The sequence below is a fragment of the Nannobrachium achirus genome (genome assembly GCF_963921795.1).
Source record: "Nannobrachium achirus genome assembly, chromosome: 22".
Lineage (NCBI taxonomy): Eukaryota > Metazoa > Chordata > Actinopteri > Myctophiformes > Myctophidae > Nannobrachium > Nannobrachium achirus.
In genome coordinates, this window is record NC_137829.1 from 4,641,436 (window position 1) to 4,658,548 (window position 17,113).

At 40.5% G+C, this 17,113-nt stretch overlaps 1 protein-coding gene across 5 annotated transcripts in view; it reads right to left on the minus strand.

Moving 5' to 3' along the window:
- Positions 1-210: 210 nt before the first annotated feature.
- The window catches only part of ankrd44 (ankyrin repeat domain 44), a 55,806-nt gene continuing 38,903 nt past the window's right edge, over positions 211-17,113 (minus strand). For 3 of the 5 annotated variants that reach the window (XM_080753719.1, XM_080753720.1, XM_080753718.1), the window contains 5 exons: positions 7,998-8,143; positions 6,910-6,992; positions 6,717-6,799; positions 6,208-6,299; positions 211-5,610 (listed from right to left, as the gene is read on the minus strand). In XM_080753719.1, coding sequence (XP_080609845.1) covers positions 5,351-5,610; positions 6,208-6,299; positions 6,717-6,799; positions 6,910-6,992; positions 7,998-8,143 — 664 coding nt within the window. In that variant the 3' untranslated portion in view covers positions 211-5,350. The remainder of the gene's footprint in view (positions 5,611-6,207; positions 6,300-6,716; positions 6,800-6,909; positions 6,993-7,997; positions 8,144-17,113) is intronic. The other 2 variants (XM_080753722.1, XM_080753721.1) reach the window with 2 other exon arrangements.

Sequence of the window (17,113 nt, forward strand, 5' to 3'; positions counted from 1 at the left end):
CACCAGTTAAGTACAGTACAGTTCTTAGTCTCCACCTCTTTACCAGTAACATTTCAGTAGCGTAATACAGTAATTACTCTATTTAGGTAATGTAGTAGCTATTAGAGTCAAGGACTCAATTGTTAGGTTGATAAAAATAAAACACCACTTCAGTAAATTAAAACAGATCATCTTTATATTTTTACAATTCATATAAAACAAAGGGTAGCTGGCAAACAGCCCTCTCAGCATCTCATTACTGCATCAGGAACTGGTATGAAAATCAGACACACGAAAGCGATTGTCACAACTGGTGAAGCTCATTCTTTTCTCTTTCTGTTCATCTATAGTTGAACGTAATACTGACTTGACCTCGGCAGACCTTTAGCATAATGCTTAATTTATAGTCCATCATACAATGGAATCATGTGCCCAAAATAGCCGATCTAAAAGCTCACAGCATGTTTTGAAAGCTTCTGGATAGTTTAGCTTTTCAGTGCATGACAACTTTGTACAACAAAGTATAAATCAGGCTTAAGAGACAGGCAAGCTAACACTGTGCTTCATAAACAGGGTGTGTATGTGCTTATCAGGCTCAAAATGAACCTATATTTCGTTGCATGGCGGTGTTGCTGAAAATCTACTTGCTAAGTTACTGTATCGACTCTGTCGGGTGGACACCTCATTATGTCAGAAACTCTCAGAATTGAAGTTTATAAAAAGCAGATCGACAAGCTCAAAATTGCAGATCTGCCATTTTCCTAATGGTGCTCCTGGAAGGAGCCAAGCTCCTCCAACATCTGGCTTTGTCCAAAGTTTGTTGTATGCCCAGGGACGCAAAGCTTGGCCTACATCTGGCATACATCTTTGCACAAAGCGCCCAAATAAGTTTGTTGTATGCCCAGGGACGCAAAGCTTGGCCTACATCTGGCATACATCTTTGCACAAAGCGCCCAAATAAGTTTGTTGTATGCCCAGGGACGCAAAGCTTGGCCTACATCTGGCATACATCTTTGCACAAAGCGCCCAAATAAGTTTGTTGTACACCTCCTAGGGTCACATTGGCCAAGCTTCGCGGGCGCTTAATGAAATTAACTCATACAAAGCACTGCTCACTTCACACTAGGTTTTATCTTTTGTGTGATGCTGTAGGGTGTTCATTTATGAAAAAACATATTCAAACTTCATTAGAATACGGAGATAAAGAGGTTTCCGCCCGACAGCGATAGGTTTCTCACCTGATAAAAGTTAACATTACTGCGAGCGACACCATCATGCACCGAATCATAACAGGCTTTAGGATCATCTCCATTCCAATCTACGAGAGGTTTGAATGCTAAACTAATCATTTACAACCTTATTCTCTGAAAAATATAAATGGAAAAGACCCTGTGGAAAATACATGCTTGTTATTCATCCGTTTCATTGTTTCCAATGGGATGAAATGGAGGTGTCCCTGTAGCCTCTCTGGTGGACATCTGTACAGACAACGCTGTGCTTTACAACAGTATATACAAAAGCAGTTCCAACTTCATATCTTCAAGATAATGTTACACACTCACACACGCATGGACATACACACTCGTCTTTTAGGAGTAACATTGGTACGGGATACTTTGTTTTTGCATTCATTTTACAGGTCAGCTGAATGGTTCCCCGTTTGGAGCAAGCGCCTCACATTAAAGACAACTTAAAACACACAATAAGAATAATAGCATCCACCATCAGAGGACACTGTGAACATAAATGTACAAATTAAAAATGAAGAGACATACAGACCAAGGCACTGGACAAGTCTGAGGCTTTGTTCAGACTTCAGGCAAATCCACTTCGTTTCTCAAATAGGATCTTTATAGCCGGGGATCCAGTCACCAAAATGGGAGAGGACCTGTGATGTTCTGCCTCACTTTTTATTTCTGTTTTATCTATTAGTTTGGTCATTAAGGTCCACAGAATGAGGGGCCTGCTCTGCCGGAAACATCGCGAAAAAAAGTTATGGCCATTTGTATATTCACTGTCCCATTGACTCCACTAGAAATATTAAAAAAAGAAAAAAGATCTGCTTTAAGTAGCATGTGAGGGGTCAAACTAGGGGTTCTTCATCATTCTGAATCGATTGCAAGCATTTATTTTGCATGAAAAACATTCCTTGGGCAACATTTTGGCCACCCAAAACTGTGAAAAGTGGAAAAAAAGTGATCACTTTTCACAGTTGTTGGGGGCCAATATTTTGCCCAAGGAATGTTTTCATGCAAAACAAATGCTTGCAATGGATTCAGAATGATGAAGAACCCCTAGTTTGACCCCTCACATGCTACTTAAAGCAGATTCTTTTTCTTCTTTTTTTATATTTCTAGTGGAGTCATGGGGCAGTGAATATAAAAATGGCCATAACTTTTTTTCGCGATGTTTCCGGCAGAGCAGGCCTCTGATTCTGTGGACCTTAACTCATACCCTGCCAAGCCCGAGGAACCCGAGAATTTTGGGATGTCCCTCCCTGCCACGCCCGAGGAACCCGAGAATGGCCGCCATTTTGAAAAAAAAAAAAAAAAAAAAAATCATTTTTTTTTTTTTTTTTTTGGACCCCAAAAACGTTAGTAGGCATGATAGCGATCGCGAAATTGCTTGTTTAACCCCCATACAACCCCCATACAACTCAGGTAGCAGACCTCCAAGCTCACAACAGTGTAAAACATAGTGGCTGCTATCTCATGAATGCCTGAACGGATTTCCATTCGGATTCTTTTGTTTGAAAGCTGTGAGCAATGTGGACACACGTGGTGCATTATCTAGGCATGGGTGTGCATGATCCGTGCACTATGAATTACATGGAAGTCTATGGAGACAGTTTGGCAGGATTGGAGTACGAAGGTATTGTTAAATGGTAGCAAATGAGTTAATGACCAAACTAATAGATAAAACAGAAATAAAAAGTGCGGCAGAAAATCACAGGTTCAACCCTATTCCTTGAGCTTTTGGGCATGTGGATCCCCGACTATTAGGACTGACTGATCACACTGTAACTTGCAAGTGATCAGGACAGATTTTTGTATTGAGACATAACGACATAGGCATGAGAAATGCTTAACGTATAGCCTACTTGTGTCGCTCACCAAAGATAGGTGATCTACAAGATCTTCATTGCGACACACCGTGATCTTGTATATTGTCTATGTTCCATATTATATAATAAAATTAAGCTTCAGTGTCCAGACTGAGGCATTTTTTCATCTGATTTGCATTTCAAATAACTTAGAAATGTGGTGCAAATATGATTTGCAAAACTACATTACCATGTGTTTTTCAGATGTGATTCCAATCTGGATAGGACAAGAATTGGATTTGGGCTGCCAGTGTGAACATAGCCATGGCTGGTAGGTGAACAAACAGCAGTGGAAGATGGATAGAAGGCGAATTCATAAAGGACGAGAGAAAAGTGGTCAAGGCCCTGTGTTATTTTACATTTAAGTGCTGGCAGTATACTAGACGTACCTTCGTGTCATAATGAATAAATACCATGCTGAGATTTAGAGACGGCTCCCATTGGACCATCTAGTAACCTTCGGAAAGCCCAGAAATTTTGTTCCCGTTTCACTTCTGTTTAAAAGTGTTAAACTTGGGTTTCTGTGATTTGAAAGAACTACTAAGGAAGCTGAAAATGCCAGTTGTAAGCTTTCTTTTCAAAGGGCAGCTTTGGCTACATTGGGCTTTAGAGTATGGACCCGTTTACTACCTGTAGGGATACAAACCAGAACAGGAGAGCTTTCCACAAAGAGTCAATGAGTAAAACTCGCACATAAAAGTACAGATAACTTCTTTTTTTTCTCACATCACTTATAAGCAGCTGCTTTGAAAAACAGCCTTAAAACTTCACCAATTGCATCAGCATATAAGCTATGACAGAACCCAATCACATTTTCTGGTCCAAATGTCTACTTATCATCTAGCCTGAATTCAGACTCTGCGCTGAGCTTGAGTCTGACCTTGTCCCATTGACAAGAGATTTCAAAGGGGAGGGGATTTGAAATTTGAAATTCCCAATCACAAGAGATCTGGTGGGAGGGGTTGTGTTTGACTTGTGTGTACACAAAAACATTCCCCCCTCCCTCTCCCCTCTATGACAGGCATCAAACAGGTTGTTGTCTTTGATGCTAACGAGGTGTGCACAACCCCCCTTTCAAGTTCAAAGGGAGCAATTAAGAGCTTTGGCTGAGCTCCCCCCTCCACTGTTTCTGTTGATTTTCAAAAGTTAGACCCCTCCTACGTCTTGCATTGATTTCATTGGCTGGTACGCCAAGATACCATATCAAGTTAAGCGTCATATGACAACACCAGACCAAGAGAACCAGTCTGCTCAGAGAGTGGGCGGGTCTATAGGCTGGAGCCAGGCAACTTATCATCATTTTATGATACAATGGAGCCATAGGCCCGAAGAAGGAATTTCAAATGTGAGCTTCAGAGAAATAATTAATAGTTGTGCTAAAATCAGCGGGCAGTCATTGCAAGAGTTACGTACCTTTGTAAAAAATATACAATTACCCAGCCCCAGCATGGTGCCTACAGTACTTTTAAGTATTTAGGTGTGCGAGTCAATATTTGGTACAACAACTAAACGAAAATCATATAAAAAGGTTAAGATTATGCTTAGCTTTCAGAATGGTCCTCTTCACTCATGTACAAACTGTTAAAAAATGGCTTTTTAAGACCGACAAGTCTCTGAGGCTAGTTTCCAAGCCGCATAGAGACAGAGTACCGAGGTTGGTTTGGATTTAAGCACCCGTGAGTGGACAGAATGATGATGCAAGTTCAACACAAGCATGCCGACCCGAACTGTAACTGGCCCCGATTTAAATCTTCTTTTATCACTCAAGCACGCATCCAGGGAGCAAATATTTTGGTCGCATTGAACGTCCAGTGAAGTGCAGCCGCTCCGTTCATTATTTCATTGACCAGGGCACAAGGCGAGAGCGAGGGAGAGAACGCTTTAGTCCTCCAACCTGGTGTAGGGGCGAGGTCCTGTACATGTTCCCCTACATGGTGAACTGAGCTCTGGGGGCAAGAAGCCAGAGCAGGCGAGGGCCACAGACATTGCAAACATCTGTGCCGCGTCCCAAACAATGTCTCAAAACCTTCGGCCTTAAAGTGTGCACTTACTTACTGCTCTTCGAGCCCTGGAATGATGCGAAAACGAAAAGCTTAGTGAAACCTAAGCCACTTCTCTCAGGACAATCCTTTCTTCTATGCCGCCTAGAATATGCAAGGGGTGGGGAAATATGAAATAAGTCAAGTGCACGCTTTGAGGTAGGAGGACAAGAGGACAGACAGCGTGGGACTCGGGAAGAGCGAGAGACGAGAAAGTTAAGAAGGGGTGTCAGAAGGTTTCAGAGTCTTCCGAGTCGTTCTCTGTGGTTCCCTCGCTGGAGGGCCCGGAGGGATTCTTGGGGCTGCGTGGCCCCCGGGGGCCGATGCTGGGGCCCTTGCCGCCCTGGCGGGGCAGCTGCCTCAGGAGGGAGCCTGGGGAAGGAGCCCCTGAGCTGCAAGGGGAGCAGAAAGGCATCATGGTAGCCAGAATGAGAGCCAGACAGTCAGCCACCTCCCTGCTGGGAGCGCAAGCCAGAGCAGGGGTCAGACCTGAGAGAGAGAGACAGACAGAGACAAAAGACCCAGAGAGAGAGAGACAGAGATAGAAGGGGAAGGTACACGTACAGTATGGAAAAGGAGAGGAGGAGAAGTAGGTGGGGAGATGGAGAGAAAGGGGAGAGGATGGAGCAATGGAGGGAAAGTGGATGGACATGGAGGGGGGCAGACATGGAGGAAGCAGGGAAGGCGAAGCAGGAAACGGGAAGTGGAGCAGAAGACGAGAGTAGGGGACACAAAGGAGGGACGGAGCAGCATTCCATTAGTCTAAAGCCAGCCACACAACATGGTACACAAACACACATGGGGGACAACAAGCTTACAGGCACAAACTAGGACGCAACTGATTTAATAATTCCTGACAAATAAGAGACTAACGCAAAAACAATTAGCTGCATAAATACAGTCCATATTTACCAAGCACATACAGTATAGCAAATAATTGAGGTCAATTCCATCCTGGGTTGGATGGAATGGAGCCCGGGTTCAAAAGAGAAAAAGACTGCATGCCATCCATGCTTGAAGCAGCAACAGCTTTAAGAGTTTTTGGCCTCCAGCATTTCTGGAAAGGCCAGACCGGGACAGACATACCGTTCTCATCCAGCGTCTGGACACTGGCCCCTCTGGCCAGAAGCTCCTTGACAGCCTGCTTCAAGCCGCTCCGGGCTGCCAGATGGAGGGGACTGATAGCGGCAATGAGGAGGATAAGAACATCGACACAAAGCATAAGAGAGACTAGTAGGGGTGTAATTAATTTTTGATTTAATCGATTGTAAAAAGTAATCGTTTTAATAACAAATAGCGATTTTGGGTGGAAAATGTGCACTTCATTTGCACTTTTCATGTTTACAAGATTATTCTATGGACACATACACTCCTAGGCCTGGTGAGGCAACTTGGACAGGTCTCCCTCAATTTACTTTTGCTTGCTTCCAAAGTTCACCTCATCACATGCTTGGAGTTTAAAGCCATTAACACTGGCATCCCTATTTTGAGCATGTCATTATTGGCGAACATTTTCCAAAAATGTGAGCTTGTAGAAGTTATACTACTTTTGCACAAATGTAACATGGCTTCATCAGAAGTCTTAAGACACTCACGTCTGCAGTGCCGCATTTGTGGCATTGATGAGGGCAGCATCAGCCAGTTTCTCCAAGATCAGCAAAACACAGTCCTCCTTCCCCTAGACGTAAAACGATTAAGAGGTTACAGTCACTGCATGAGATGATAAAATATATGGACCTTGGAGAATGGGGCACAATGAGGGCAGAGCCCCCTCCTGTGGACACTCACATTACTGCAGGCCAGGTGCAAGGCTGTGTTGCCATCCTTGTCAGTCAGACAAACGTTGGCACTTGCACTGGTCAACAGCACCTCTGGACAAGACAAAAGAGTGCCATGTTAGCCGGGGAGAACACACACAGCAAAACTCACACATTTACTGGCACACGTGTGTGTGTGTGTGTGTGTGTGTGTGTGTGTGTGTGTGTGTGTGTGTGTGTGTGTGTGTGTGTGTGCGCACGCGCGCACACACACACACACACACACACACACTTTTGACCTTTGTGAGAGTATCAGCTGATAGTCGGGGGCCTAAGGGAGATGACATGGTAATCTCACGCTAATTAGTCTAAAAGCGCGAAGTTTTGCACAGATGTAGCCCAGGGCTAGCCCAGGGCCCAGAAAAACACTTTTTTTCTGGGTATTTAAGTTGGATCTGAGGGGTCTAACTAGGGGTTTGTAATGATGCTGAATCCATTGCAAGCATTTGTTTTGCACAAAAAACATTCCTTGGGCTACGAATGGCCCAAGAAAACGATGGTTTAGTGATGAAAAGTGATGAGTCATCACTTTTCAGAGTTTTATGGGTGTTTTCTGGAGCTGTGGCGACCCCGAAAGTCGCTGACTCGGGCGCCCTAGCTAAATCATTAGAGCATGCCTTGGGCTACATCTGTGCAAAATTTGGCGCTTTTAGACTGATTAGCACGAGAAAAAAACCCTAAGGCCTCCGACTAACACGAATGCTCACCCATACATGCATCGTTTATGCCATTTCTAGCCCAAGGAATGTTTTTTGTGCAAAACAAATGCTTGCAATGGATTCAGCATGATGACAAACCCCTAGTTAGACCCCTCAGATCCTACTTAAATACCCAGAAAAAAAGTTTTTTTCTGGGTATTTTCCTCCTGTATAGAAAGTCAATGGGAGCCCAACTTCATTAGGCCGCTGTGAAGACCCCGAAGGGCGCCCACTCGGGAGCCCTAGCTAAATCATTAGAGCATGCCCTGAGCTACATCTGTGCAAAATCTCTCGCTTTTAGACTGATTAGCGCGAGATATCCTTAAGTCCCCCGACTATGATTAAAGAATTCATTGTGTACCTAGTGCCTTAACTCCACCCTTCTCTGCTGCCATCATCAGCGCGGTGCGCCCCGATTGGTCCACTGCATCAACAGGTGCATCATGGGAAAGCAGTAGCTGGACACAGTCCACGTGACCCGAGAACGCTGCCGCATGGAGAGGAGTCCTACAAGACCAATACAAATCAATCACAGTCAGCCTAGTGTCCCTGTTTTGGGCATGTCTGTCATCATAGGCAAAATGTTTAAATCTTCATTGTACGACCAAGTATATAACAATGGTTCTAAACCTTTTGTGGGTCAGGGCCAACATGAAAATCTCAAAAGCATTCACTGCCCGCCAGTAGTATATTAAGCACAGTTTTTTTCTATAAATAGCATTTCTAAAAATAACAATCTAATAATAGCTAAGCATAGTTTTTTTTCTATAAATAGCCCTTCTAAAAATAGCCCTTCTAAAAATAGCACTTCTAAAAATAGCCCTTCTAAAAATAGCCCTTCTAAAAATAGCCCATAGGCATAGTTTTGTTCTAAAAATAGCCCTTCTAAATTTAGAATCTAATAATAGCACTTCTATTAATATAATGTTATTAATAGCTTGTTATAATTAGAATGTAATAATTAGATTGGTCATCTGTTAGGGTTAGGGTTAGGGGGCTGACAGGTGGAGGGTGGATGTGGGGGTTGTGTGTGTGGTCCGTGGAGGTGTCAATTCTCACAGTTAAAGGTGTTACCAGGGACCCCTTCAACCTTTACAGAGATTCCATATTGTTTTCGTTGTTTGACAGCACAATCATCAGTGTATTTTGGATTCATGTCAATGTGTGTTTTTCAGATATTTAACCACCATCAAGTCTTAATAAACTACTTAGGCTGCTATTTTGTCACCCCTACACCAAACCTTTTTGCAGAAAACAACCAATCTACAAGGTCACAACGTCTCGCAGCGCGACACATTATGTGCATGTAGATCTGCTATTTTTTGGGACTATACAGTTCTCAGAATATGAACACTAGGGTTTCAGGCCGGGAACACATTTTGCTGTTTGGGAGGGGGTTACAGTACATGTACAGTATGTAGCAACATATTTGTTTTGTAGGCTAATTTCTGATTTAGCCCTATTCTATAGGTTAGGCCTAAATGGGTTAAACTTCAAGGACTCCTAGGTGGAAGAGATGTAGCAAGGACCACCACTACCTTTTCAGTAATTCCATATAGTTTCATTGTTTGACAGTCAGATGACAGATTGACAGATATTTAACCACTTGAGCCATCAAGTCTTAATAAACTACTTAGTTTGCTATTTTGTATCCCCTACACCATACCTCTTGGCCAAAATAACCAATTTACAAGCTCACATACATTATGTGCATGTAGATCTGCTATTTTTGGGACTATGCAGTTCTCAGAATATGTACACTAGGGTTTTTTAAACTCCAAGGACTCCTAGTTGAGAGAGATGTAGCAGGGACCCCCCTCATCCTTTTTTTCTGAATTATGAGTGAGAAATACAATGAAAAGAATGCAAGCAACGATGTACCTACAGCGCTGGTATACGCAGTGCACATGTAGTAAGCATATATGCAGACAGTGTATGCTTTATCGTCATAAAATCTTGTGGATGAATCTACTAGTGAACCCTAATCTGGTAGTTATAGGTGGTACTGTATTAGGCAAAACATCATAAAGGGTAGAACTGGTACTGTACGTAAAAAAACTCTGACATGAAATTCATGATCAATCCCTAACATTATACAGTGGTTATTACTAACAACACTCATAAGTTGAGTTATCACACTCTTACATACATTTTTTTTCCCCCTAATTATATATTTCAATAGATGACACATCCTGAAATGGTACCTAAGTTACACAAAATGTCAAATCTCACACAGTAGGTAATGCCTAATGCCAATGCAGTGAGTTAGAGAAGGATTTTCACCCTAACCACCCCATGTACGGTATAGGGGATCATGGTAATTAGACAACTTATTGTTTTCTTTCTTGGGTGTTCTGTAGGCTAAGTACGTTTCTAATGAACATGCTATTACTCACACCATGTGCGTTATATTTACAGTAAAAAATGGACACATAAGCTGACTATTTAGTGTTTACATTATTCTACTTCACTGGTATAATAGCATGGATGTATGGAAGCACAGCTATACAATGCTACTAAATAAACCAGTGCTACTGTACCTTTCTATTCTCCTCTCATTACATATTTGTTGTCCCACTACAATTAAAAAAGCTCACCCAGTCACCCTCATACACATCTACAAAACCCAGTACATCAACAAAACATCAACACTCCAACATATTACAGCATCTGACTAATAAAACTGAACCTGAACCTGAACAACAAAAGCTAGAACACATGCAAAATGCAAAACATGAAACCAAAAAGTCACAATATTACTAACAATGTTACTAACAATGTGTTCAATAGACTAGTGTCAATAAACTAATAGTTTCAACCCTTAATCCTAAAACATCCAATAAGACAGCAGGTATATGGCTATATATGTTATATTCAGTCTGAATAGTAGTTTGACTGATTGAATGAAAACATTTTGCATAGGAAAGAGTACACTGGTAACAAGGCCATAACAATTATAGATTTGCAAACTGAAAGGTCTATGACATTAAGAGGAAGATATCCATATTTTAGGATTGCATGCATCATATTGTATTGAAAATGTGTAGATTTATTTATTTTTTGAGTACAGGCTTATAGATGGGCTCTTTTGAGTCCCAAGGCAACCAGCTTGTAGATGTGTTATTTTGATGGTAATAGCTTACAGATCTACTATTTTTACTGGGGTGGTGATGTAAGAGTATTATTTCCATAAGGGGTTGCATAATCTACTGGTAATATCGTATGTTTTATCATTTGGCTCGGTAGGGCTATGTATGTTGAATTCAAGGCATTAGTTGCGTTGTCAGTAGTGGTATTCCATCTGTAAGATAATACATGTAATTCTCATTAACATTACAAAATGAGAGAGGAACCAAAGTTATAGATCTGCTATTTTCACTAGTTTGACTAGCTCAACTACTTATAGTTTTATTGCTGAGGTCCAATCTGGCTTTCAAGATGTCAAATGATTCAAAAGATCTATCTAACCACATCTTGATCACAAAGTGTAACTTAGTAATACAGTAAAACTTAGTTGGGTTTGTCTGCCAAACTATTTGGTCCCCAGTCATGTTGGATCATTCATTAGGTGTTTTCACTGTATGTAGTGATATGGAACAGAACTGATAATACACATGAAATTGTACGAATATTACAAAAATGATACAGTGTCAGCTTGTAGATCTAATATTTTGACTGATATATTCTCAGCATAAATATGATTGTATGATTGGTATAATCCCTAATCAAATTATAACATAAGCACTAAAGCCATCATAATGTTAAAATTGGTAAATGTTCATCCAGTTACTGTTTTATTCATACAGTCAGATCATTTTATTGCATGTCAATTCCCTATAGGTCTATTAATTCTTACCAGGCTACTGACTATCTCCACATTCAGTATTGGTAAACGAGTTTTTTTTTTTTCTATTATTTTTATCTGATATTAACCCCAACTATGGTCTCTGCTACAACTATATCGACCCATCCCATAAACATGTTACAATTATATCAACAAAGCGATGACCGATTAAAAATAACCTCATATTAGTGTTTTAACCACTTGAACCATATTGGCAAAAATGACCGATCTACAAAGCTTATAGCTATAATGCGACAGACCTGTTACAGGGTGGGGTCTGTGAGAAAATTAGTTTACTCTTTTTGCGTGAACAAATCTCAAACAGCCTAAATATGGGGTCTCACTGTGTATAACCTTATGATATGCATGGGACTAACCATGGTCAGTCAATTTACATTGTTTTCACTAAAACATCCCATTACATGAACATGTTAACATTTTTAAAGTTTGTGACATTAGTCCAATACACAGAAAACATTTATTTGTTTATTCGTATATTATCTATAGATGGGTTAAAATACTAGGTATTCCTAAAATTATACTAAATATTGCGTGAAATCTAAAGATTTAACTTGAATGACAGGCGGATAAAAGACTAGTTCCCATACCATGAGTTGAACCGGGGGCTGCCGGGGTGAAAACCAGGAATCCTAATCGTTAGACCGTATGGGATGCAAATCGTACAAACTGTATAAGTGTACAGGCCAGACTACACAACACAACTATACAACATCAACATGCCTGCATAATATCAAATCAACTACTATATATTCAGCACAAATATACATCACCAACAGAAATCAACACCATACTCACTACACATTGCTAGTAGATCCACACAAAAACATAAAAAAACACAACTTGTCCATTAACGTAAAGACAAAATACACAATATGTTCTAATAATAAAGTGTTCAATAGACTAAATAGCGCAATGCACTATGGGACGTTGGAAAGCCGTGGATATAAAAAAGGAGAATGAGAAGTTTACTTCAGTCTCTTTTTCAAAAATGGATAATACCCATCAATTGGGGCTAGAAAAACAGGATTATGGCGAAGTAGCGACCAATGTATTGTATACCTTCGCTAAAGATGTAGAAGAATCCTTAGGCTTTAACGAGAAAGATGGAAAGCCCACAATCTTTCCCGGAATAATTTTTAAAGATGGAGAATATGTACCCACAGGCATAGATCCCTATTTTGATGGATTTATGCAAGGTCGAATTAAATGGATGAATGATACTAATGGAGGGAAAAATATCCCACCAGATGATCATTCAATGTACGCATCTGAAGCAGCTCTATGCGGCCTTCCACCACAACACGTGTCCAGTAGCAATTCAAACAATGATAGTGCTTTCAATTTTAAATCATCGCAGTTTGAGTGGTTAGGGGAACCGGCTAACATGGAGCACACAGGGGTAGGGGATAATCACCGCTGCGGAGCCTGCCACCTTCTGCTTTCAAAGTTTCTGCCAGGAGATAAACTTTTAAATCAGCATGCATTCTACAGCAGAGGAGAATGTCCGTATCTCAAAGCAAACTATACACCCGACCGGTTAAAGATTGCAATTGGTCAGGAGAGATTCCGTAGAGGATTTATTGCGCATCCAAACATAATCACAGCCCCCGATGCATGGAAACTACCCGAAATGAAATTAACAAACAGGATATATGTGACACTGGCTACACAGGAATGGTGTTACTTGTGCGGACGTTCAGCTGGTAATCATGTGCAAAACTGTTACCAAAAAATGACAGAACTCATACATAGCCTTAACAACGGGCTTCTCGAATTCAAATTATAGTTAAAGTTCTTACAACCGTGATTATACGGTGACATTGTGAATATGTATACATTGGAACCCTTGTGTATTTTAGCTTTTCTGTGTGAGCACTAGCTATGCTCTTTACTCCCTGGTTATCACTCTCCATATTCTTGGTCCTCATACCTTTAATCATAATGAAAATAATGTTTTATTTGCTGAAAGCAATGTGTAATTAGTTGATGATTGAGTATAATCCTGACTAATAATGTAGAATTGGGTTGAATAGTATGAAAAGAGATCTTACAGCACATGGATGGTTCTACAGCCATGTGTACAGACTGCGTTCATAGCTACACAACCATGTCTTGATTGTACTTATTGTACTATTGTGTAAAGCTAATATTAGTATTAGTTCACCTATGAAAAGAAGAAAAATAAATAAATAAAACACTATATCAATATTATGAGTTTTCTTTCTTCCAAATGTACTTATGATAAGCTTAAAAATGGGGTATATTGCATATGCATGTATCCACAATTTGTTAAAATATTTACCACTAAACATTACTAGACATCCCTGTGTAGTACAGTGGTAAACATAATTATTCAGTTCCAGCCTACGTCACTGGGGGTGTGGTCCTACAGAATGTATAAATGGTGACTACCATGACTGAGTATGTATAAAGCTCTCCAATTCTCTGATCCCTTTTCTTTTAAATTTCAAAGAAAACTAATTCTTACAAGTAAAATGGACACTCATCGTTTGATTTACCAGGATAAGGATGATCTGATATGGGATTTGTCTAATGAACGTAAAATGCGATGCCATTTTTCGCCACCCACCCTTTTTCCATTTGTTGATCTGTATACATTGGAAGATGGGGAAACATTATGTTCAGATTTGCATCATGTGAGGGTTTATGCAACTGAATTTAAGAGGTTTGAGACTGCTATCAAGGATTTCACCGATTATTTGCACTGGGGGGAGATGGGCCAAAGATGACTACATCAAGCCCTCGGATATGGTGAAAGTAGATGAATCGATGCCTTCTCGTTTATCGGACGGAGAAGCCTTCCTTATCGATTGTTCACGATCATATTTATGGTTGTTGGTGAGATTCAAGTCAATGGGACCAACTTTTGAAAGACCAAAGACTGTAATGGACAAAGAAATGTATTTTCCAATCCGTTTAGCCTTTCATGCTGGTGATTTGTGGCTTCTGCAGGACGTGCTGAAATTAATCAATGGGTTTTTCAGAAAAGCAAAAGAGACTCGCAAGATGATGTTACTGGATGATCGCCTGAACGGTGTAAATCGTGTAGTATCAGGATTGTCTACAAACTACCTCTCTACAAAGAAACCCAAGCGTATATCCCTGAATAAACCACAACACTTACCGGAATATGACCATAAGCTCGGTTGGATTGATTCCATAAAATCATCTGAAAATTCCATAAAATCATCTGTGTTGGCTCAAGAACTAGAAACCGATGGAACAAAGTAATATGTCACACCAATATGTTGTGTTGATGTCATAATTATGTGATAATTATATTATCACATAATACGTGTTTATGTGTAATGTATGTAAAGATCTATCACGTTTTCTTGTCAAAAATAAAAATATCAAAACATATATTTTTTCTCATCGCATTTTTCTACCATCCTACAGTACATACTATAGCCAATCGTTAGATGGCTCCCCTTACTTCTCCACATTCCTACCAACCACGCCTATTGCTCTTACAATATATAAGGTAATTGGTCGTAATGTACTCTTCACCAGTAACTATGGCAGACTTGCGTCACCAAGCTGACGAACCAAGCTCTATCATTACTCTTCCAACTCTCTCTCTCACTTTCATGTCTGATACGTAATGGTATATACTATCCAAGCCCTGGTTCACCTTCGCCATCACCTGTGGACTATTCTACACCTTACTTTTCGCCACCCGATTTCTCACATCTGGCAAGTGAGAAAGAGGAAGGAGAACCCAGTGATAGTAATGCTCTAAATCTATTATATGGATGGTCAGCAAATGATATGATCAGAGAAAACGCAAAAAAACTTCAATGCATACTGAGGCATGATATCCTTTATCTCCTTCAGTTGACCTTTGGACATGAAGAATATTTGTTGGAACAGGAGGACTACAATAAGCTCAAGCATATGGTATACAATAACCCAGACAGTTCACATACAGTTCAAACACTCTTGGAACTAATTATGGCCAATGGTGAAACTGCTTGCAATGAGTTCCTATGTTTGCTACAAGGGTCAGATGCAATAGAAACATATCCTAATCTACAGTACATGCCATGGTGCAGTCATCCAAGCGGGATTGACAATGGAAATATAACGGCAAAAGATATGATACGGAAAAACCGTTCAGAAATTAGAAAAATACTGTGTCCAGATATCAAATATGCCATCCAGTGTGTTTTCGAAATCGATGAAAGCCCACTGGTGTTTTGTGAGTACCGGGACCTCATGCAAATGTCTTATTTTGATGCATCATGTAGGCTCATTGATAAGATCATGAACAAGGGTGAAAAGATTTGCCAAGTGTTCCTGTCTCTGCTAAAAGATGCAAAACTTACAGATAGGTTTCCTGATCTGATGAAAATGCGTTGGTACGGTCAACCAGCAATGGTTTTTGAAACAGAGGGGGAAGGATTTCGTTTCAAGCAGGGAATGTCATTTACAGAGATTTTAAGGCTAAACAAGTCTCGACTGCAAGAAATAATCATGTCAGACATGCGATTTTTCAACGATTGTGCTTTCCAATCGAGACTTGTTGACAATGTATGCTATGCACAGCTCATGGACACACACTTCCCCTACACAGCAGCTGTTGAGCTTTTGGATAAAATTATGTGCAAGGGTGAAGAATTCTGTCATGGATTCATAGCTATGTTACAAAATAATGAAGTAATAGCAATTAGACCTGAATTGAAGGCCTTGCCTTATGCAACACAACACCAAGGACGTCCTGGATACATGGCTTGCAGAGATACAGTCAGGAGAGCACAAGACAATATAAGAAAAAACAAGACAACACTTCAAAACATCCTGATGTCAGATATTGACAATCTATTCAAGCTTATTTCACTTATCTGTGAACGAAAACTAATCACACCCCTGGATAGGTATCGTATATCCTCAGACCCAGCCACTGAACTTGTGGACGCGATTATGGCCAAGGATGAATCAACATGTATTGCTTTCCTGAATATTCTGAAAACAAGACGTGTAATATTAATGTTTCCTGCTCTGAAAACATTGCCCTGGTACAATTCTAGTGACCCTGTAGAACACAAGCAAAAAAGGAAACGTGTGCTTACAGTCAAATCAATTGACAACAACATGAAACCAAAAACAAAGAAAACAAAGAAATGATCTTTTGATTGATTTCAATAAATTAGGGGCAATTAGGACATCTTTAGGCTATATCACATTAATGTTGGGTTAACATGGGTTGACCAAATTAGCTATCTAATTATAGGGTGCTCCACCCTCTCTACCAACCACGCCTATTGCCCTGCTTACACAATATAAGGGTATTTTGCGTACGGTGTTGTTCACCAGTAACCATGGAAGGTTTTGTTGACAAGCCCAACTCTACCACTACTCTTCCAGAGGAAGCTATAAAATATGAGCCATGGACAGAATCTGTCAGTGACACAGATGATGAAGATTTATATGCCCTTGCGTTCGGTCCTTCACCTACACCATCACCAATATTTTTTGATGATCCTCTGGACTTTAGTCTCGATGCTCCACCATCTTCACCTATGAATTACCCTACACTACCATCCATCAGACCATGGCTTTCAGCATCATCTACGATGGATTCAACTCTG